The 25408-nt window shown below is 40.4% G+C and overlaps 1 protein-coding gene across 1 annotated transcript in view; it reads left to right on the top strand.

Annotated features, from left to right (window-relative positions):
• LOC141008892 (cGMP-dependent protein kinase 1-like) overlaps nt 1-25408 on the top strand; it is a 94526-nt gene that overhangs the window by 26798 nt on the left and 42320 nt on the right. The window contains exon 3 of the mRNA XM_073481247.1: nt 4957-5070. Coding sequence (XP_073337348.1) covers nt 4957-5070 — 114 coding nt within the window. The remainder of the gene's footprint in view (nt 1-4956; nt 5071-25408) is intronic.

Raw genomic sequence — 25408 nt, forward strand, 5'->3', positions numbered from 1 at the left:
AGGACAGAAATAATTTTATATTTTGCATTTAATGCGAAATTTACAAGAAGACTCGCATAAATAAGAATGTGTCATCGACAGTGTTTCACAAAGTTTATAAAGTTTCTCTTCACTCAACAATTCACAAAATGGAGTGATTTTTATCAGGGAGTCTGGAGACTTTCTCTACAGGAGTCAAAGAAGAAGCCTTTGTTGTTTACTGATCGATTTATTTGTAAAATTTGACACAGCAGGGCTTCTGGCTGTTGTCGACTCTGTAGTTGGTGTGGCTGCTTTGACTTAGAGAATGTTGGTGTTCAGGTTTGCGCTGTGCTGTGCTTATCAATATGATGACATTATTATATAGACTGACCTCAGGCAGTCCTTAGGCAATGCAATGATATTGAGCAGACAAGAAGGAATGAAAAATAATTTAAAAAAGACAACAGAATGATTAGCATTTTGTTCAAATTGAAGAAAATAGCGATTCATCATATCAGAACTGCATATTTATAAACACCAACCTATTGTTACTACAGTTCCCTTCCTGCTCACTTAGCTGACATTTCCTTCTGTCCAGTCTTAGTCACAAAGTGAATACTGAAATTGACTCCCATCCTGCTGGAATCAGAAACAAACCAATGACCCACAGGGTTCTGAAACAATACCGGCCTGTAATGAGCGTGCCACCATGTGCATTCAAATTACATGCTGTGATACATCTACAATGAAAACACAGTTCACATTATGCATGCTGTATTTTATGCAATTTGAATTTTTCAGTTCTTTCTCTCATCAGATTTTTAATTTGCCCTCAGACAAGACGGTACACTGCTGGCATGGCTCAGTGAGATGTAAATGTTCTCTTCTTTGATATCAGTTAGACAGAGAGCGTGAATTTGCCTGCTGAGATGTTATTTGAATACGATTTGAATAGCGCTTGCATATGAGAGGTGAATTTCAAGCGAATTCGGAGCTGCTGTGATAGAGAAGTTAGGTCTTATTTAGAGAAAAAAGGGAAATGAGCAGGTGTCGGCATGTGTAAATGGATTCATGTGAACTTCTGAATAACAAGTATTAAAGGCCATTCGTGGAATTCCAATTATTGCATAATTGGATTACTTAATTTCCTGACAATTCCCTCACAGCCTATAGTGAGGAAGTTGTCCAAAACAAGCCCAGAGCTCAGACTACTCACCCTTGTCAGGAATTAATTACATAGCTACCCACAGGAAATTATTAGCTCTGTCCATAGTTGAGCGTAAAGGTTTTGCTACCTGATGTCGAGCTGTCTCTGTCCCTCCATGAACCCATCCATGAGACACTGCAGTAACTAAACCACAGACATTGCATTGCACGTGATTAAGTTCCGTGTCATGTGTCCTTTGGAATAGAAATACAGACATATATTGCATCAATTTCTGTCTAAACACCAATGAGGAGGCTTTCTTTGCTTGCACTCCACTTCTTTGATGGTGGATCAAAGCCTCCCAGCAACAGTAAGGTGATGAAGCAAGGCTCAATAGGCTCTTCAAATAGGCTGCACAATGGATGCAGCGCTCTTCACTTAGAGATCAACGTGAACCCTTTCGTCACCTGATTAGATGAAGCGGACAAACACACAGGATTGTCTTTGGTGTTTGCTTAAATATTTAGCTGCTGCAAAATCATCAGCAATTTTTCGTCCAAACTATCCATCAACCATTTTCTACCCGTGAAAGGCAGGTTTAATAGCTAATAACAAGGTCTCAGGAGTTTTGAGAGATCGTTTGAACGCCCCTCACAGTTCATGGATTAGTCTGACACATATTTCTTGGGATCAATCGATTCTCAATGGCTGTTCTCCAGACTTAAATCTCACAGCAAATTGAGCTCACTAATTATAGTCTTTTTAGACACTGCAAGGCCAGACTGACACTATAAATGTTAATTCAGCCATACTCAGTCCAAGAAACATTTTACAAACAAGCATCGGGGGTTCCCACTTTCCTGAGAGGAATCCCGAGGTGCACAGGAAGTCTTCTGTTTTATTCTTATGAAAGCGACAAACATGAGCTTGTTTAGAAGGAGTAGAGATAGGAGGAATATAAAAAAACAACATGTTTTATGTTTTCACATGTTTTTCTATGTACATTAAGAACCAAATTTCAAAAGCACATTTATTTACTTGAAAAGAGTTGAAAGTGAGCAGCCTGTCGATAATGTACCTTTGTTACTAAGTCGAAAGAAACAGCAAAAATATTTATTGTGTGATTTTATATTGTAGGTTTTTGGATCAATTTGAGAAAGCTCTCAGGAATACTGATAATAACGAAAGATGCAGAAGCGCTGCATTGTTAACAATCTGAAGGCAACTATTTAATGGCATCTTAGTTTCTTCTTTATTTGAGTGGAAGAAGAGAAGAGTGTCGGACACAAAAGAAAGCTGTTCAACAGGGGCAGTGAAAACAGCAGGGAAGTCGGCAAGTCGAAGATGGTGACACACTTTAAGAGCTGAAGGTTTTCTCCGCAAGTCGAATTTCACGCTGGGTGTTAATGGATGATGTATTGTTCACCCTGTTGAAAAAGTGGAGAAAAGAATTAGTCTCTGAACATGGTCTGTTTGTCTGAGGCATTTTGTCAGAGGGGCTCACAGCCCTCTCCAACACGATAAAGTGTCACACTGTTTCCTCTGCGGATGACTCGCCTGCTCTTATCATCTTTCCATATTTCATCAGTAGCCTGGAGCTGACTTTAAATGTTTTTGGAGTTTTTTTGGTCTCTGTGAATCAGAGGTATGTTCCCGCTGGAATGCTGAGTTTCCAGGAAAACATACATGCTTGATGAGGTTTGTCTAAACACAGTGGTGGCAGCCATCTCTGCAGTCACAGGGGCAAAGAGCCTCTTATACTGTGAAAGAAGAAAATATAGATTTAATAACTACAAGATGAAACTTTGCTTCTCTGAGCTGTGCATTTAGGCAAATGTACACAGGTGTTGTTCAGACACGTTCAGCTGTGTTTCTTTTATGCCTTTATGGGTTGAAGGCAAAGCGTAAAGTATGTACTAGGAGGCAGTGTCAGGTTTGATAAAACATGATGTGAGGAAAATGTAGAAGAAATCAGGAAATGAATGTCACCCTGCTGACGGCACAAACAATCCTGACAATATACGTGAAACAAACATGAAGGAATTTGGATTTATCAACATAAATGGGAAGTCGTTGCTCCGACATGATGTTCGTCAAAGCTCATGTTCATGAGCTTTGACGTTATAATGTGGACACAAAATGGATGCTACAAAGAAAATGTGTTTTCAGTGCCTTTAAACAACGTGTGGACATGTGTTTGAAGTTTGAAGCTTTTTTATTGAAGTGATTTTGTTCCAGTACATCCCCTACAGCCACTAAAATGTTGCTTTACCCATCTTGCCATCAGGGATAATGGTCATACATTTTTCAAATTAATCTTGGTCACTCTACGTAGACAGCAACTAATTTCTAACAGCTACTACCACATTATAAATTACATGTGAGCAAAAATTTGATATGCAATATGTTAATTAATAATAATAATAATAATAATAATAATACATTTTATTTGTACAGCGCTTTTAAAAACTCTCAAAGACACTTTACAAGAATAGAATACATACAAGAATACATAAAATCAAGTGCATGGTGCGATAAAAGGAGAAATATGTAGAAAAAAGAACAATGTATGAAGGATATGGATCTGTGTAGGTTTTTAGGGAGAACAGGTTGAGGACAACAAACAGCTGATGTGCTGTTCGAATGAAAGAGTACTGTCCAGGATAATGCCAAGGTTACGGATGGAGGGAGAGGGAGAGGGAATGAAATGTTTCTAACCATCAACCAAGCAGTATACTTTAGTCCACAAAGTTGGCCAGTCTGGAACTGATTTTTCAGAGTATTCAGACCAAATGAATGCACTGTAAGTGTGTTGGAAAGGAATTTAGATTCCTATACTTGGATAGAATATCACTCCCGGCAGAACTATATTAAAAGGTTAGCTCAGACGTCGTGCTACACATTGATGAGGTTTGGGAGTTGTGGGTGTCAGCTCCTCTGCTACATACAGGTAACATACATAACACCCTTCTCTAGGTTCACCGGCGTATCTCTGCATATGCATTATTTCAGCATCAGCGCTTTTTTAGCCTGTGGTTTTGTTGGCAATGCCTATCATCATCTCCAGTGATGAATGTAAGGGCATCATAAAGAATGTGTTAAAGGAGACATGGGGTTGTTTTTCTTCAGAGGCCAATAGCTGTTCTTCTGTTTAGAGTAGATTTTTTTTTAACTGTTGTATTTTAATCTGAGGTTTCAAGTCTCAGTGACTTCCTGGTTAAATTAAGGCAAAATAAAATAAAAAAATGAATATTGATATTGGAATATACCAGGTTCAAGAGGACGAAAGCAGTTAGCTATTCCTTAATTACTGCTCTTCAAATGCCAGAAGTGGTACGAAAGGCTTTTTCAATGCAAAGATATGTTTGGACTTTAGAAACAGATCTGGACGGTGACTTTGTGAATCCATTCCATCAGTCCGATGACAAACACATATTCTCTCATACAGTGTATTGCTTTTACAGTTTTCATCTTCAGGTATACCATACTGCATCTGTATGTTACGGAGTGCTTGGCTTTAGGTAGATTTTTCTCACGTTGCTCCTGCAGCATTTGACAGGGCCACGTACATGCCTTGGTAGGAGGCCAGCAGCCCTTGGAAACTCCACATTGCAAAATAATCTTATTTTTTTTCCAGCTCAGTGAGTCAAGAGCACTTGGCTGGGTACCCCCAAAAATGAAGCAAAAGCCCTCAGACACCTATCATCCACTTCATTTCATCACGGAAACTTTGTTTGCTGCACATATTGAATGCGGCAAAGGACTCGGGTAATCAGGCAGGAAAGTAAATGTGCAATGTGAATAACATTATGCTTAATGGCGTACCTGTACTTCTGTGCATGTTTCAGACGGCAAGGTGGAGGTGACGAAGGAGAGCCTGAAGCTCTGCACCATGGGGCCAGGGAAGGTGTTTGGAGAGCTGGCTATTCTCTACAACTGCACCAGGACTGCCACTGTCAAGAGTGAGTCTCCACAGACACCTGGAAAAACATCCAGAAGTGCTCTGTGTTGAATGTTCTCACATACACACATACACACACACACACACACACACACACACACACACACACACACACACACACACACACACACATACGCGCACATACACACGCACACACACACGCACATACGCATACACACACACATGCACACGCACACACACACGTGCACACACACACGTGCACACACACACACACTGAAATCGGCTCCCTTGGTGTGGAGGATTAGGGGTCTTTCTGCCTGTAAGATATCAGAGCTACATCGACACAGAGAGAGGGATCACGTCGCCACTGTATGAGCGGTCATGATGAAACACTACCCATCACTGCTCCGTGTTTTCACAACACTCCAGTTAAGTGTCTTGCGAGACCACCGGTGAGATGAATGTCAGGGTCTGCTGCCTCGACTCCTTCATGTGTCAAAAGCTCTGGCTATGAAGGATGCACAGTGGGTGAGTAGGTGGTCTATCAGACTGCCGATTTGAATAGGCAGCCTAATAGAGTAAGGAAAGGAGGCTGAGAAAGGACAGGACAGATGGTGTACTACGCACATTTGAGACCTAGTGTGTTAGAAGAGAGTGTGTCAGGATGAAAAATGTGTGTTTATGTGAGGAAGGAAATGGGAAATATCTGGGAATCTGTCTTTGGGTGGAATAATAAATATACAAAAGGTGAGATGAGATAAGGTCTGGTGGGTGAGAGTGTTTTTCAGCACATCAATGCCGTTCAAATTAAAATAAATGAATGTAGGTCAGTGTCTGAGTGAGTGCTCCACTTGACAGTAAAGAACATACTCAATCATAATTCAGTGTAATTGCTGTTGACCAGGTAAATACTTCCACTCACTGTGAGCTGGTTGATTTTTTTGCCGTTCCCGATGAAGATCTATATGTGTTCCAGTTATGAATGAATGCATGAAGGGCAGAGGGTCCCTCGGGCCCGCAGACAAGAGCGAGGAGGCCTGAGTTGAAGTGTGGAGGAAACAGGGTTGATGATGGTGGCGCGCCCTCTCGCTGGCCCCTTTCACGTCCCATGATCCCGTACCACTGACCAGACCAAACTGAACTCCCAGTGCAGGTTGCTATGGCAACAGGTGCCCACAGGGAGATGAGCCAACTCCTATGGGATAAAATATTCCCCTTCCCACAGGCGACAGAGTGTCTGTCTTCTTCTTCTGTGTATTCTTTCGTCTGCCACCAGCCCGACAGCCCGTACTTCCTGTCACGATCTTTTCAAGTGTACGTCATTGCTTTGCCGCTTAATAAAAACTCTGCATGGAACAAGTGACGTAATTGTCTACACTGGCAGAAGTGTGTTTACAGCCTAACAGGGTCACTGGCACTGTCTCTGAGGGTGGATGTCTTGGTTTAATGAATGTCTCTACACAAGGATGTGCAGAGGAATTCAGCTATAACATTAGATACTTGAGGTGACGGCCTCAGCTGGAAATCATCCAACTTCATGCGTGGATGGGGGTTCAGCTACCAATCAGCCAATTGAATTTAATCTGTGTGTCTGTATGTGGAACCCTTTTCGGATAGGATATATCTCAGTGTATTGGATGGCCTGCTTAGTCACACACATCAGTAATTACATATTGGCAAAATTTAGATGATGAACCCTCCCACCTTTAACTGTAAAGGTAACTCACATTTTAATGACATTATTGCTTACTGTGATAATGGGAAGATTAATAGAGTTTGTCACCTACTGAGAAAACTCACAGAAACAATTAAGAGCCATTAAGTGCAATGATTTGAAGACAGTCAGACCGATTCAGAAGTCAGCGCCACCACAGAGTCTTTAGGGAGTTGCCATAATGATTACATTTCCAGTGTTTCTGTGTTTCAAGAACTGTAGTCAGTGTAGTGTAGAGTTGTGATGATTACTTGATACATTGATCAAAAGAAAATTAATTTTGGTCATTATCCAAGCGGAAATTTCAAACATTTGCTTCTTAAATTTAATGTGCTGCTGCTTTTCTTTGTCATTTATGATAGTAAATGATGAGCCTCCACTTTTTAGACTCTCAGTCAGAGAAAAGAAGCAATCTGAAGACGTCATGTTGGGCTCTGGGAAAATGTGATTAGCTTGTTTTTTTTTTCTCAGTTTTCTGACATTTTATGGGCTAAACACTTAATTTATCAAGAATGAAAATAATTGCTAGTTGCGGCCCTCATGCAGTGCTCAACATGTTGTGTTACTTCGCATTTAAATAGGCACTAATGTTCAAAACTGACTTGAATTTTGAGAGAGACTTCATTTGAGAATTGATTAGTTTCAGTGAGAGGAAAATGAGCTTGAAATGTTGTAGCCAGACTACTTTATGTAACAGTGATGTACCATATTCAATCCTGTTTGCTTTAAAATGCATTTACTTACAAAAAGTGTTTTAGATTGGTCATTGTGTCTTTACTTCCAGGCATCATTTGGTTTTTATTCATTTCAGAACATTATGAAAATCACAGACTTGCTGGCTTTATTTCAGTGATACATGGCAGCAAGCATTGTGTCTGCTGGCTTTCATGATCAATCTACACTTACAGCCGTCTTAGAACAAAGGGATAACATGACTCTGACAACAATGAAAGCTGACATTGTGTTCACTAAGATAGATCTCGGGCCTTTCACACACTTAATTTTCAATTCTCTGTGAGTTGTTTGTCAAACCAGACTGATATGAATTAGAAAAAAGGAAAAATGGGGAAAATTGCTGGCAGTAATGGAATGAGCAGTGACTGTGATTTGTAGTAAAATGTCTAAAATATGCAAAATCACTGCTGTAGTCTGTTAAACTATAATAATATACAAACAAGAGGCTCAGTGAAACACGTTAACGATACACTACATTTGTTAGCTTTGTATTGGACCATTTTATGCAGAAGTGTTTTGTTTGGCAGAATGTGCAAGCATCCATCCAGTAACAGTTTTATATGGATGTATTGCAGGGATGAGATAAAATTGGACCGCTCTCAAAAAATACGAGAATTGGTTGAATTTGTATTAATTCTCTCATTCCCATGATTTCAAATTCCTCGAAGGGACTGACAAGGATATTCGTTTCTATTGATCGCCCTCCTTTTTCAGCCTTCAGGTGGTTTCATGTGTGAGCTCTCGTCTGCACTCTCCCAAGAGAAATTGATCCTGTACAGTATGTTTGCCCCGACTTGAGCATTTCAAGTAGCACTTACTCCCAGGCTGTGTAGCGCTCCCAACAAGCTCCACAAATCAGTATGTTATGTTAAGTTTCAGAAAACAGAAACTTAAGAGTAGAGTTATGATCACATTTGGGGTTTGGCTCTGCCAGTCTTGGCAAATAAGATGGAAGTAGAAAAGCAGCCTTGGAGAACAAAACCTGAGAGACCTCAAATCCATATCACATCATTTTCACATGACAACAATAAGAAAGATGTTGGCTGAAGATAAGAAGAAAAAGAAAAGGGTAGGAGTGAGAGACAAAGAGAGAGGTGATAAATACCGGACAGCAGTGACAACAAAATGAGGCAGCCACCTCAGGGAAAGCAAGACAAAATTGCTATTTTTTTTGTCTGCAGACAGAGGAGAGAGAGGGAGAGTGGCCTTCTACTAAAAAAACATTATTTTCTAGCATCAAAATGTCACTGCTTTATGAAGACTTGGACAGCGTAACAGGATGCAATTCAGCATTGTGCGACATGAAGCTGTGCAGCAATTGACAGCCCTGCCACATGACAACAGCAGGAAATCAGGAAATCATTTCAAACACTGCACTGACTTGTGGCACTTGAAAATGCTTACGAGGCTATGCATGTAGTTTGCAAACTTCAATATCATGTTAAAAGGGTTACTTGATTCTACAGCTGCAACTAACTATTTAAATTAATATAATATCTGTCACTTATTTGTGATATATAAATTGTCAGGAAATGGCAAAAACAGTTGTTACAATTTTCTACTCAAAGACATTGATTACATAACAATGCTATAAAACAGAGAGAAGGAACAGACCTCATTGGAAATCGGTACTTTCTCGGAATTATTTAAGCAATTAAAATATATTTGCACATTAACTGCAGATTCACTGTCTGTTGATTCAGGGTTAGGATTATGATTTAATGAATTGACAATTTTAGCACTCCATGATAAAAACACTACTGCTACTACAACTGTACTACTCCGTAGATCCATAGTTTTATCTAAATTAACCAACAAGCAGACACTTGGGCCCAATCTCACTAAACCCGCCCCTAATTTTGGTCAATGTTTTGCAGATTCACACTTCAGGGTAGTGTGTCCCGATTCTTGTTGGGATAGAGGGGCAGGATGAAGTGTCAGTGTAACAGAGATTTTTCAGAGGCACACTTCAAACTGTACTGTCATTTCAATGTATTAATGGTCCTTTCCTTTATTACAAGTTAGCTATAAAGCGTTACATTGTTATTGCTGATTTGTGTATAACAGTCCTGCATTTTGACATTTTTCAATATTATAGTTCCCCCCTTTGATGGTATATGATGCCAAAATGTAAAATGTAAATGTAGTCCAGCAGTGAAGTTTCTGCACTTGGTACCCCTCCTCTACTATCTTCTCTAAGAGCATGGGTTGCTTATGTTAGCCTATACTGCTAATGGTCAGGTAATGAAGCAGTGTTTTTTAAAAAATGTATTTGATTCACAGCGTGAAGTACTTTTCTCCATCAGATAATGTTTCATGATAACACCAGAATTTCCACAGTAAGGCAAGAGAAACCACCACAGCTGAAGGCGCCATATTGGAAATGTCGCGTCGGTTTACATGAACAACATCAACAACATCTAATGACGTGTTCGGGTCTTTAAGGGTTTTCTGATTTCATAGGAGAAGATTTCAACCACTTTCTAATTCTGTTCTGAAGGGCATGGGGGCATTGGAAAATGAGGGATAGTGGTTGAAACTGGAAATGGGACCAGTCACAAGGAGATTCTGTATGTGGTCCTTATGAAATATTCTATAATAGACAAAAATACCTTTGACACCTTTGAAGTTAAGGTCCAATTATGAGCTTACTTTCAAAGTACACCTTGAACAAAGTGGTGTTTTTTGCCACTGTTCCCGAGCTAGTACAATTTTGAGCCATTTTATTATTAGCAGATAATTACAGGAGATTAGCAGAAACACACAGAAAGCATATTATTCAGCCATTGCGGCTCTAAACGAGCATCGGGAATCCTGGCGTTGTTTGAGAGCACTTCTCTCTGAAGGAGTGATGTCACTGCCAGTCACTGCTAACATAATCAGTGAGACTGATTGTCTGTGTGCTCCATCTTAATGATAGTGCTGGAAAAAGAAGCAGCCTCAGACGTCACTGCAGAAACTCAGCTGTGCTCTCACTTTGGATCCTATCTAATGCACATGAATAGTTAAACATATGACTCTCTTACACTTTTCAAATAATGATCCCACAACTTATTTTGGAAAGTACTGGGCCTTGAACATTTATAGGAAGCAGGGCGTAGCATGCCTTTGATAGGAAATCCTATCTATTTCTAGCCATCAAGTATACTGCTGGGTATTTGCCAGCAACAGGCAGACAGGCATTCACAAGCACACACACACACATTTCTCTCTTTCTGTCACTCACTCGCTCACACACAGAGAGGTGTGACAAGCATTTATTTTCATGACGATCTCTGTCCAACATTAGTTGGCCATTTTCTACACTGGCACTCCTTACCTTTCACACTCTCATGCATATTGGAGAATTAGGTTTCAGGTGTTCAAAGGAGCGTGGATCTGCAGGTTAATGGGAAAAACAAGCATGGCAAAAAAAATGGTAGCATTAAATTGCCTGGAAACTAAATGGAGCTGCTGCATAGCAAACGTGTGTTTTGCCCGACAAACAAGTCAAAGAGGAGACGATCACGCTGAATTGTGATGGTCAGAGTTAAAAGCTTGATTTGTGGATTGTAGTATTATTAATACGTAATAACTATTATTTGTATTAAACGATATTAAGCAGTATTGAGCTATCTGTCACTGGAATTATTGCAGACAATTGAAGAATATGCACTTAACCATATCTCTCGTTCCCACCAGAGTTAAGTCAACCATCACTGATGGCTGACAGTCATCAACTACCGAGCCCTGTGCCATCACAGCATCGTGTTTGAAAAGGCTCCCCACCAGAACATTTTAAAAAGTTCATTGCTGGTCAATGTAAAGTTATGTGAGGATGAGACTAAGACACTTTAAACTCGACACAGAGATGTATGTCGTTGACTCACCAGGCAGGTGTGTGAGAGTTGCAGTTGATAAGACTCCTTTCACTGGCGATGGGAGACAGTTTTCTCGCTTGGGTGACAGCAACAACGGACACTATGGTGGACACTAATGAGCAAATCCTGCCTGACAGCAACCTATTGCAGTTTTCAACTACGGACATACGTCATACACCAATTCGGTGAACATCACCCAACTCCAGTTCCTGTCAGGGTTACATTTAAGACACATATCCACAGACACAAAAAATAATTTCCCTAAAACATTGAATCTTTTTGAATTTTAACCACGCATAAAGTTTTCATCTAATTCAATTACATAAGTTCTAAGTAAAGTTTATCATTAATGTATTTCCATCATGTTTAGTCGATATGAAAATATTAAATAACTTAAATTAAGTTAATGCCCATTTTCATGTATTATACATAATATACATATTGCATGCATTACTATTATGTACATTTTCTGTGTGATTGAAATACAGAAATTCAGTGTTTTAGGGAAATTATTTTTTTGACTGTACTGTATATTTGTGTTTAGACGGAATATAAACACACAGATTGACTTATAAATGGGCGTGATGCTGATTTCTTTGTGTATGCAGCCACAATAACCAATGAACTACCAGCTATGATGCAATCTCTCAGTTGTTTCACAATAACACATGGTGCTAGTGAGAATACATAAATCTAGTCGCCATGTGGGTAGAGACGTCAAGAAATAGATAGATGATTAAATGGTTAAAATATCCAGCTTCTGCCACTCCAAGTGGTCAAATCAAATCTAATCAAAGATACTGAGAAGGAGACCTGGCCTAAACATCCACAGTTCCAGCATCACTTTGTCTTTTATAAAAACAATGTTGACACAAAACCCACTTTCATAGATCCAGTTTAAAATAAACTTGAAAAGAGCACGACTGATGACTGGAGGTGTGGATGAATATCTAATGCATAAATGTATAAGGTGCATATTGATGCCAACCAGTCTATATTGGTACATTATATATTCTGTGCATCAGATATTCATCTCAAATTGACATTTCCTCTCTGTTAATGATTTCCATTATTTGACATTCATCCTCTCTCACATAATGTGGCCTTGAGAGCAAAATGAAAACACAAGCCTTAATTGATATGATGGAAGAATTTTATTTCCTACGGATGGCAGCAATCCGAGCCATGACTGAGTCTTTCCTTTAAGATTAAGGACTCTATTTTCATGAGGATGCATGTTGAGTAGCAGGATGAGGGCACCGTGTGCCATTGACTCATAAATACACAGCCAGCCTTACAGCCAGGAGCTGAAGGTTTGCTCATCTTCGTGCCTTAAAATCTTTCCACAGCATCGGGTTGAATTCACTCTCAAACCAAACCTGCATAACTATATACTCTGAGATGTACGCACACTAGCTTTGACAGGTGCAGCTTCATGTTCAATACATGGCAACTAGCAGAGGGCATCAGTATTCACACACACACACACACACACACACACACACACACACACACACACACACACACACACACGAATGACTAAAAACAGCACTTCATATCATGGTATCACGGAAAGAAAATTAAGCCACAGCAGCAGCATTGTTCTGGAGACTTCTGAGGATGGCCTTTGTGACAGAGTGATAGCTCGGCTGTATGAAAACCCTTCCTTCCGCTTGGGGTGAGCAAACACTTGTCTCTCTAATCAGTCTGAGGGAGGAAAATGTCCATGTGAGTGTGTGTGAATGTGCAAGTGTGTGTGTAGTACACTGCGTCTGCTCAGTCTCAGGGATCACCCTGGCCGCAGCGAGTGACTCTTGTTTTGGCAGAATGAGATAAGTTACAGGTTGGACTCCTTGGAAAACCAGGCACCAAGTTAAACATTATGAGCGGTGCAGAAGGCAGACAATGGTGCCTTTTGCTTGTAGCTTGTTGTATATAACAGATGATAAAACAAGTTGCTTGTAAGACTGTTAGTGTGCTCTCTAAGTCTCTTCCTCTCTTGCTCTTGGGTCCACTTTTTGTGTGTACACGTCTCTTGTTGCCTCCATAATTATTTTCCTGATTGTTATTCATGTGTCACAAAGAAATGCAGACTACCCTCAAACCATTCCTCCTACATTTAAACATTTTCCACACATGGCTTGATAATGACCAGTGAGATAATCTCCAGCCTCTCTTTGACCCAGTCGCGCGAGTCCTCAAACATCAGTGCCTTGTCTTGGCCTCCTCTAACTCCTTGGCATTGCTGTAATGTTGGACCTGGTGCAGAATACCAAGCACCAGCTATTTGCCTTGCGAGCAGGGAAAAACAACAGCATTTTATACAATCAGTTTTCAGTGTGATTAAAATCAAGTGAGCGCAGGATTTGAAAGCACCCTTGTAACAAAAGCCATTATTTCTGTGCTTTTTGAAAACCAGAGTGAGTACTTTCAATTTGCACTCAAATAAGACATTTCCTATAAATTCAGCTGAATGTAACAAAGGGAAATATGCTGGAGTGAGCATTAGCTCTCGTCTACTATTAATTCTAATTACTAACAGCCATTAGCAGTGACGTTAGCCACATTTAGCATCAAAGCAAACAGCATCATCTTTCTGATGATTTAATGCAGATTGCACTAAGTAGCAGTTAGCTCCTCTCTTAGAACATTAACTGTGTGTACTGGATTCATGCTGCTCAGTTCTCTTCAGTCTGCTGGACAGTTTTTCTAGCAGAATGAACAATATAGTAAACACAGCCTGTCTTTGAGGCGTTTTGGTCTCTCTTGCATGGGGGACATCCCTGTTCTAGCTACCTGTAACCACAACTAGCCAGCTGTGTTGTGGTGGTGCCAGCTCACAAACAGAGATAAAATAAAGAAGTTTTTCTGCACCCTAACATGTTATTCCAGACATAAGCCTGCCTCAAAATAAATCTTATTTATTAAAGAACCATAGAATACTTACAACATTGTATCAGGTTAATGTATTTATATCATTGTTATTTTATCTAATGTATTGTTTGTATATATCATATCACATCTGTATTTTGCTTGTGCCTTACCATTGCAATGAGCCGAGCAACCCTCACCTACTGTGGCCTATTAAATCGTAATAAACACTAACGATCTACAACAGCGTTTGGTTTGTCCACTCTGGGCTACTGTAGAAACATGGTGGGCTCCCTGGAAGAGGACCCACTCCCTCTGTAAATATAAAAGGCTCATTCTGAGGTAATGAAACCAACAATTCTTAGTTTCAGGTGTATGCATGAAAACATAATAATATTATATTCGATTTCTGCCTCTACATTCTACAAACTTGACCTTTAAATCTTGGAAATAAGGTTGGAGAACAGTGGAATATTCCTTTAAATTGTGAAGCCATTTGGGCCCTGACACACCACCAATGTTGGGCCCATCAGTGAGCATCTGTGGCTGTTGCTGTGTGTCCCACACCGATGGCACCAGTCAGCCCTTGTTGGCAGGTTTTTGGCCGATTAAGCCTGTAGAATCATCATGGGGCTGAAATAACACTGATTGGCTGTTTAAGAAATGGAAAGCCCCCTGAGCTGGTCACTGTAATATCCATGATTTCCCTGAGTGCTGTATCTCCTTAATTTTCGCCTCTGCCTCTTTGCAATTTTTTATCAGACATATCCTCGACTAGAAGCGGCTATATTTGCAAAATTTGTGTCAAAAAATTGCTTTATCATGACAACAGTTTGTGTATCAGCAGAGAGGTATTTTACGAGCTAGTTGGCCATCAGATGTAGTCTTTGCAGTGCGTTGAAGTGCAGTTTTTTGCTCTGGCAACATGAAGCGATGTAAGTCCCCTTTGATTGATAACTGACAACAGGGCTATGTCACAGTCATTCATAAAGATATGTATAAAAATATATGGAATTTGAAATGTGGTACCAGCAGATTGTCTTAATATCTGGTGGCTGGTATTTCCACAATCAAGTATTTGGATCTGGGAAGCACACATTGTTCTCTTTGAGTACTGTAAATGGACATATGACATCAGACAGTACATATGAGTTATGAGGACTATATACTGTAATACTGTACATACTGCAGCTCTAAGGAGAAACAACAAATTATATTCATGTTGTGAATAGAGTGCAGAGATAAGGGCTTTTAGAATCAGTGCGAGTGTAGAGTGCTCTCTTAACAAGGAACACAGAGGCACCATCCACTGTGTCTTTTCCAATCTTAGGTTACTCAACATAATTAGAGGTGCAACCAAGAGCAGGGAAATGCCAGACTGACGAGGTGGCCATACAAATGCATCAAAGTATAAACATGCAAATGGTAAAAAGCAAAGAAATGGGGAATGGACTGTACAGTTTGTGTAGGCTGTGTATTTCAACAGGCACTTAGAAAAGCAGAGACAAAGAAATAACACAAATATCTGAAATTGCAGCAGCAGGAATTACTAATGATTGAATTCATTACTAATGAACAGAACAAAGCTCACAAATTGGCCTCTTATTGGAAGTTTTATTGATGTATTATTGTAAACTACACAGAACAACACTGCCATGAAAATGCAGAAACGGACAGAGAGAAGACACAAAGAATGACTGTGGTAGATACAATTCCGATGGGATGGAGTAGGGAAAATCTTCTCCGTTTCCATGGCTGCCATGGTAACCAGAGTGTGGCAAGAAATGTGGTGGTAAAATGGTAATGGCGGCAGGGATGCCCTCACCCAGCTGTTAGTCATTGCTCTGTGCTGCTCACTGTGTGCATTTTTGTCTGATGTCTGTGTTCATGACTTGACAGTGTGGCTTATTTTAGTTGGATGATGACATATGAGTTGTTATGTGCCTTAGTGTGTGTGTTTGTGTGTGTTTGGAGTGAGGGCCCCTGTTGCTGTTGTTGTCCTGATTCTCAGTTAGAGCGCAGGTGTGAGCCTGGAGCTGGAGGCTCTTCTGGGGCTGTAGACGGCTTGAAAGGTTAAAGCAACCAGAGAGAGGCAACCTCAGACTGCAACAATATACAGTCATTCAGTCAGTAAAAAAACAGCCCTGCAGGTGTTGCTTTAAACAGCTGTCATTCTCTGACAGGATGTATACCAATAGTCTCATGTGACATAGACAGACTAATAATATGAACATGGATTTTCTCCGGGGGAATGTCGTGAAACTGAGTAGAGCTTTCTGTGTTTGCATTACCCAGGGGACAGTAACGTTGCTTGTCTTTATTAAAAAAACAAAACAATTTTGGGACACATTTGCTGGTATCAGTTGGAGAACATGGCTTAGAAAACGTTCTGGAGCTCACAGCCATACTTTGATTCAGGTATTACTTTTCTGGAATCTTGTACACATTTACAGGCACGCCAGGTTCAGACTTTATAATATTGGCCAAATGATAGACTGATGTACGTGTAAGAAACGGAAATGGATGTTGGGTGTCACAAATAATCATTTTGTCCCACCTCCTGCGACCTAACAAAAAGATCAGAGTGCCACAATGTTTTTGTCTTTCATCACGTGTTTTGAGCTTCGATGAGCGTGGAACAAAATGCTTGTTACAGATTTAAATGTTGTGAAAGGTGCAGTCCAGGACGCATAACCACGTACCACGTCTGCACGAGTCTGTCGGCAAGGGACACAATTTTTGTATAAGACTACAAACAAGAACATGTTCAGAACATGTCCGAGTAGTATTTACCAATCACGTTAGAGTGGGCTTTGAGCAATAGAGGAGGAACGCATTGCCCAAAATGCTATCTTGGAATGACTTAGCTTTTTATTAGCTTTTAAAAAATGTATTCGCATTCATTTGCAGATAAATTGAGAGTCTCTCAACTCCAAGTCCTTTCACACATCTCAAACTGCTAATCGGACTGTAAATAATGATCGGCACACAGATGAGCATGTCTTGGCCTGGATATCCACTGGTGACACTGCAAGCCCCGAAACTTTCTCACTCAGGGGCTAATTCGTCGTCAGTCAAACCTGATGGGTTCTGAGATTGATGCAGTATGGCTGGCAAGAAGATGGTGCTTTATATACAGTAAATTGATCCATTTTTGATTTGTGGATTGCTCATATAAGGTTCTGCTTGCAATCTTGCTGAAAATCTATCCTTTCCCACATGCTATCATCACAGCCTCCAAATAAATGTTTTCTTGCCGATTCTGCTGAGGCAGTGAAGAGACCTTGATGTTTGAACCATAGAAATACAATTAAAGTAACTGACTGATAAGCAATGAAATTTCTATTTTGTGGCTTAATTTCATGCCCCATGAGACGTGAATGATAGTGCATAAACTGTGATATTTCCTATCATTTATACATTTTATATATTTATTCATATAATTCTAGTGCTCTCATTGCTCACAAAAACAAACTGGTTACAAAAAATTACTTGCAAATCGTAGGTGAGTGGATCAGGTACGAGTGATTGAGGTCTAGTGATCTAGTACTAGGCAATCAAAGAAAACGACTTAAATAACGTTACATTTGAAACAAATAGGTGACAAATATGTAACGTAGGTAGTAGGGCCAAACGCACTGAAAGTGTCTGACACTTGCGTTTTGAAGCCCACCTATTGTTTTAAATGCACACGCGCATCAAAAGCACTCTGAGCATTGTCAAATTGTTGGGGGATCCTCGGGTACAACTGAGGTCACCAAAGAGGAATATATATTACGTATAGGTATCAGCTGTTCTTGCTAATACAAAAGCACCCCCCTCCAGCCTCACTACTGAGGAAAGGAAGGCCCTGGCATCACTCAAAAGACACTGGAGCATCACCATCTTGCCGTCAGACAAAGGGAGATGCACTGTAGTGCCAAACACACCCTAACAGAGTCACTGATCTGCTTAGTAACACTAATACCTATGAGACTCTGAGGCGAGATCCCACCAGTAGCTACAAAAAGAAGAGTATAGAATATCTGCGAAGACTGGAAAAGGACAAAGCCATTGACAGGCCATTATATTATAGACTGTACCCCGGGGAAACCATCCTATGTATCTATGGACGCCCCAAGATACACAAGGAAGGAGCACCACTCAGACCCATCAGCAACATCAACTCAGTTACTTATAACATATCCAAGCACTTAACCAGTATCATAGGTCGGTAACACTCAACACCACATCAAAACCTCACAGGATTTCGCCAACAAGGTGAGAGAAATAACACTGGACTTATTTTTATTTTATTTTTATTTTTTAAATTTTTTTTATATTTTTAATTTTTATTTTTAAACTAGCTGACTGTTCTGTGTTGTGTTGTATATCTGTTAAGTGTTGTATTGTGTATAACTGCTCCACATGCCTTGCGTTGAATTGCCTCTCATGGACAAATAAAGTTTTTTGAATTGAATTGAACTATTTACATGCATTCCCGCTCAAGAAGCTGTTAAGATGGTGAAGAAACGCCTGCTACAGGACAGCACTTTGTCCAGCAGAACCAACTTCACCCCAGACCACATTACATCTGTGCCTTACTTGACCTCTGTCTGATGACCACCTACTTCAAGTACAGTGAAAGTTTCTACAGACACACATTCGACTCGCATCACACACTGGAGCACACGCTGGGGGTCATCAGAACCTTAAACCATCGGGCTGAGACCGAGCCCACTAAGTCAGAGGGGAAGGAGAAGGAACAGAAGCACGTCAGGGGAGCACTTAAAACCTGTGGCTACCCAAACCTTTGTCAAAACCGCTTAAAGACCCAGAGCAGACAGAGAGGAGGAGACGAGAAAACAACATCGTCATTCCCTATGTCACAGGAACATCTGAGAATTTCAGGAGGATCTTTAATAAACATCATATCCCGGTTCACTTTAAACCTACCAACACACTGAGGCAGAAACTCGTCCATCCTAAGGACAAAACACCCAGTCATAAACAGAGTAATGTAGTTTATGGTGTTCAATGCAGCCAGGACTGCACAGATCTGTACACTGGGGAGACGAAACAACCTCTCCATAAACGACACAACACAGGAAGGCCAACTCCTCAGGTCAAGACTCTGCTGTCCACTTACATCTGAAGGAGAAACATCATTCCTTTGAGGACAACCATGTAAACATCTTGGCCAGAGAAGACAGATGGTTTGAAAGAGTATAAAATAATCCATCTATGTCAAACTGGACCATCTTTGAAAGGAGGAGGTGGCCTTCAACATTACTTATCACCCACCTACAATGCAGTACTGAGTTCCCTTCCCAGACAGCTTAACAACCATTCACACCTGGGCTCAAATAGCCCAAGCAAACCCACATGAAGGCCGGTTGGGTCAACGACCCACAAGTGGCCCTAACGACTCTGAAACTCAGAGCTCACACGTGTCCTTGACGACTCTGTAAGAACACTCCCAAGCAGAGTTTAAAAGCCTGAAACTCCCCTCCAGTTAGTTAGAACTGAAGAAGCCTCTTGGATGAGAGGTGAAACGTCTTTAAGAAACTGAAACAAGTCCAGTTGCCTACGATACGGCACTAAGAACTACCATGACCTGGATGACTGAGAACCTTCATCAATATATTACGTATAAATAGCAGCTTTGCCCCAAAATACAATAATATCAAATACTGTTGATTCTGTGGTGTTAGCCTGCAGTGTGCCATAGGAGCATGAAAATTATGTGCTTCAACTGAGGCATTTTAGGCGTTATCACTTCAGTGCGTGTGGGCCTTTAGACTCATATATTCCTGTCTTTGCTTTCTCTACTCCGTCCAACCTTCCTGTCTACAGCCAGTGGTTTTGTTTTCTGGCAGGATGAGAGAGAGAGAGGGGAGAGACATACTTGCACAAATCACCGGTTTGTGACATGATCTACCACCAGCGAAATTACTGGAACCTTTTGAAGGTCTCATAAATTATTCACGAGTTAGTTTTTTTGTAAATAGACTTTTTGAATGGATGCAACCATTTACAGAGGAATTACCTGGATTTCTGTGAGCGCTCATGGTAGTCCAGACACCGTGTCTACTGACAGTTCTTTCTAAATTTCTCCCAAATGATTGGCCCAAAATGTGTCAATCAAACTTGGGTATGTGTGTTAGACCTGCCCCCAGAGACAGATAATCCTATCAGGCTTTTCTTCCTGTGCACTGATATGTTCTGGGACTTTAAAGGATAAGTTCACCCCAAAATGAAAATTTAGTCATTATCTACTCACCCCCATCCATCCATCCATCCATCCGTCCATCCATCCGTCCGTCCATCCGTCCGTCCGTCCTAACCAGATCCCCGGACCACCTCAGCCTGCTCTTATCGATGCACAGGAGCAGTGGCCTTACTCCGTCTGAGCTCCTCACCCTATCTCAAAGGCTGAGTGCAGCCACCCTATGGAGGTAACTCACCTCAGCTTCTTGTATTCGCAATCTCATTCTTTCAGTCATTACCCACAGCTCGTGACCATAGGTGGGAATCGAAAGGTGAGGGTCCATGCATATGGAAAGTCAGGTCAAGTTTCGTAGTCCACAAAACATTGGTTTGATTGATGTGTGTATGGTTATACACACATTCTGCATATTTCTTCATATACAGTATATATATATATATTTCCCCATGGATTTCATGGGAACAGAGCTGAATGTGAGACCCCTGCAGAGTAAAGAGGCCTCTTGCCAAAGTAATTGCAGTTTCTTCAAAAAATGACATGCACACATATAAAATGATGAATATGCACACACATGCTGGCAGGCGATGAGTCACTCACACACAGAAACATATATTCATCACAATCTGGCAAACCAGAATTGAAACGATCACTTCATTGTTTTTGGCTCAGCGGGTTGCTGAATATCAGCTCTGACTGACAGAAATTCCACCATGACACAACAAGTTATTTCTTCTTTGTAGTTATTTTAACATAGATGCTATGGTTGACTCATTCAGGAGGATATTATCTTGAGATATTATGACTAAATCTGGCTGAGAATGTGCAACACATACTTTTACATTGTTCTCAGGATGTTTGACTGCCCGGCAAGTCAATAATTTGACAGATTAGTCCACAGTACCAGCTATAAAGAGAAATGTGTCCCCTGATACAGGCTGGAACACAGCCTAAATATAACCTACTGGCTGATGAATTGCAAACACACTTAATTTCCTCCATTTGATTTTCTACAGCCGGGCCATTTGAAATTTATCAGGTTACTCAAACTGATTTCCTCTGGGGCAAATAGTTTCTGGTTCATTGTCTATAATGACAAGAACAACAAACAATTAAAATGTATTCCACAAACCAATGCAAAAGCAATTTCTGCTGGAAAGGTAATTTTTTATGCTGCAGGAAGTGGATAGCCGAGAGATATGTTTTCCTTGTTGTACCCTATATAGTAGCAGTTGTTCTCACCATTGATGTCACCAGCTCAGGTGGCAGTACTTACATCATTCACAGAGATTAAACCTATGGAGAAGAAGAGACATACTTTTATATGAAAAATGTTTTCAACTGAAGACAGGAGCCTGTTCAAGGGCTTTAAAAAAGGGCTTTTAAAAAGAACAATGTTTCATCAGTTTGCTCTGTTTTTTCTTTGATATAACACAGCGCTCTTTCATTCTTAGTCATTTCTGTCTTTATTCTACCAATTATTAACTCCACCTGATGCATGTCAGTGCTAATTAATTATGACTCATTAAATTGGATTCCTCTTACCCCATTGTATTCTAAAATATATTAATAGTGCTGTAAAGTACTCTCCAAATGTCATATTTTTCTTTATATATTTGTCTGCAAAGGTGGAGTTTCATCTAAATCAGGGCTGCACAATATACAGTATTTTACATATAGGCTTAAGTTGCCTGTTGCAGGCTACATTCATCCACCAAAAGGTATGATCTCATCTTGAATTGTCTGCAGATTAACTGTTATGACCCACTGAACTTAACTTAAAAGTGAAATGCTTTAACTTTTTAAAATACTATGACATCATTTTCTAAATTTTAACCAGCACCAGGATGAGGTGCTGCTGATGACAGCAACACACACACTCCAAGGTAAAACAGAGCTATTCAAGTCATCTGATGAATATGTCTTATTTCATATCACAGAAAAAAAATGCAATGTCAGTTTTTTCCAATATCATGCAGCCCTAGCCTGAGTGTTGAGCACAGACTTCCTGTTCACATATTTCCTCCTCCTCTGTCTACCCTCTCATGTGACAAGGTTCAGGTAATGGAAAAATGCAAGTAATCTATGTTGTGGCAATGTCACCCATCATGAAAAGACAGCACATCCCATCTACAGAATCTCCACCTTGAATGACTTCAGTTGATGCTATCAGGGAGTATGATGAGGTCCAGTATTGACTGCTTTGCTTCAGTTATGAATAACATTAACAGACGGGCAATCTCAGAGCTAACGTCAGATGAACAACTCTCCTTTGGGGATAATGGAACACCTATCTAAACCAACCAAACTGCAGTCTTCTAAATGTGTGTGTGTTTATAATAAACTTCCAAACGAGATCAGCTAGAATTGATGGATTGAGGTTAGGAGTGAGGTTTGTTGATGTTAGAGATGAGGGGTGACTGGTCTTTATATCTTGGAACTCTAAGACAGAGCGAGCTAAAAGTACGCTTTTAGGAATAGTCAATCAGCCTCAGACAGGAAGTCTTCAACTAAAATGTAGAGAGAGTATCCTCTCTGTGCTCAGTGTTAGACTTATGCATTTAAATATGAAGACTCCCATATGTCTCGGTGTGTTTTTCATTGATTAATCGTGGACATTGTTGGACTTAGATGGTTTTGAAGTCACACTCTTTTCTGCCTCAAAGGACACACCCAATATTACATCAATTCAATCTGTGATTCTCTAATATAAAATTTGGGTTATCCTCTGTTCTCTATACAACATAGTGTGGGGGGAATGGTGGGTGGATGGCTGGTTGTTCAGCTCAATATTTCTCAAGCAGCTGCTGCTTCAAGTCTATGGTCTCCCACATGGGGCGAGCATTGGCAGGAGTGGCAGCTGGAGAGTGCATCTGATGAAGCCAGCTAGTTTTCTCTGTTGGGATTCTCTGAAATATGACGGCTGTCATAAGAGCACACACTACCACCCTAACTACAGACATGCAATGCTCCAGTTCACAATAAATCATGTGAATCAACGCTTGTCGTTCTTCAGAATTTGAATTTTAGAAACACTGTCTTCTTTCCCTTTAGGCCTCAATAATAATAATGATTAGATCCAAATTTATGAGGGGAATTCCTCTAATGTTTTCCTTTTCTGTCACACTGTCTGATGTAAATGACCTGTCCTGCTTTCTCACGCTCTGAAGAGCTCATCCAGATGTAATCAGACTTGGCTGATGTTATTAATGACTTATGGGGGAAAGCAGATTACACTCTTCCACCTCGCAGCCCTGACAGCATCGCTCTCTTAACGCTTTTCCAAAACAAGACATGTAGGAAGCCTCGAAGGAGTCGAGTTCACGTGACTATGTGATTTTAAGTGTGAATGTGACTGTGTGTGTGTGTGTCCAAGAGTCAGTGAGAAGTGAATAGTTAGTTTTCTCATTTTCTCACAAATTGCAGGGAAGGAAAGAGGGATATTAAGAGAGAAATTCAGTTGAAGGAGCAGGCAAGTTACAGATTTGTCAGCGGTAAAAGTTTTACGGGCTGACGGTGAAAACCAATTCAAATGCTCTGAAACTTCAGCATTACAACAATAGTCTAGAGTGAACATTTTTATGGTGGTTGCTCTCACTAATTACTTTGGAGATGCAACGCCTTCTCCAGAGCTTTACAACCGCAGGTGACACATCTACAAGTGCTAAAATGATAATTCTTTGGGCTCGGCCTAATAACCAACATAGCAAGTCATTTGTTGATTTATATTTCCAGGCTTTTCTGACACATTTTCTTTGCCGTGTGACAATGATTTGATCACCCGCATGGTTTCGATGGAAAACTGGGAGAGGATAATAGAACAGGAAGTAAGACTATGCTGTGAATAATACACAGTATTGATATGCAGGATTGACTTCTTTTGGCATATTTCTGGACAGCATGGTTCAGCAAAGCCATCGTGACACCTCTGAGTGCAACAGATAGCCTACTGTCTCTAAGCTACACCTGCATTCAGATTTTGAGCGTGATTCTCTAATTTGAGTTCGTACTGCCTCTTGTCCGCAATCAAATCGATGCTCATTGAGCGTTGCAGGGAGGACATACTTTTGTAGGCTAACCCAGAAGTCAGCATGGTCCTGGCTCTCTCGACAAAATGTGTATGGGGCTTTTGATTGGATTTTGGATTATTGCAGAAAATAAACTCTGTGGTAAAGTTTATGATACTTCAACAAGATAATCTTGACAGATGAACACCACTTTTACAAGTCTGGAGGTGTAAATGTTATCGGCAGAGGAAAAGGCTAATGTTGATAAATGCACTATTATACACACTTGAGTGTAAGTTGATAAATGTACAAGTTGGAAAGCTAGAAGTAGAGAATGGTTTGCAAGTAAAGTCTGCCATAATGACCTTTTTAATGTTCCCAGCAACGTTTGTGGTCTCATTTAGTCTCCTTAAACACATAAATGCTTTTAATCCACAAGTGGGGTATTTGCTCATATACTTTAAGTCATAGAACAAATCTCCCAAGTTTGTGTTAACCACAGGCCTCTTTTCAGGCATTTAACCAAAAACCCACTCAACCAACCTCATGACTTTGAGTTGAGGGAACTGGTAGTAGAAAAAATGGCAACTTATTTCTGGGTTTTAGGATTCATTCCCGTGGCACTCTTTTATTCCAGGCAACCTGAGGCTGCCATGCTGTGACCAGCCAACCATGTCTAGGCAGCTGGCCATGATGTTGGACAAGAATTCAACAATATTTACCAGCTGCAACAGTGTCGGCTGGTAATGTCTTCGCCTTGTGAGACTGTGTATGTCATCATGGGAAAATGTGTTCCTGGAGACACCTATTGTAGCAGGAACTACCACAGAAGCAGTTCTGAGCACTTTGGTATTTATACGTCTGTCTGTGGAAAGTCGAGGGAGGTGTGATCCCAGGGCAAGAGAGTGGTGTATTCATGCTTTAAAGACTTTTCAACTTTATCACCCAGTTCAAAACGTTTGTAAGAAAAGTTATCACAAAGTAAT

The sequence above is a fragment of the Pagrus major genome, chromosome 15 (genome assembly GCF_040436345.1).
Source record: "Pagrus major chromosome 15, Pma_NU_1.0".
Taxonomy (NCBI): domain Eukaryota; kingdom Metazoa; phylum Chordata; class Actinopteri; order Spariformes; family Sparidae; genus Pagrus; species Pagrus major.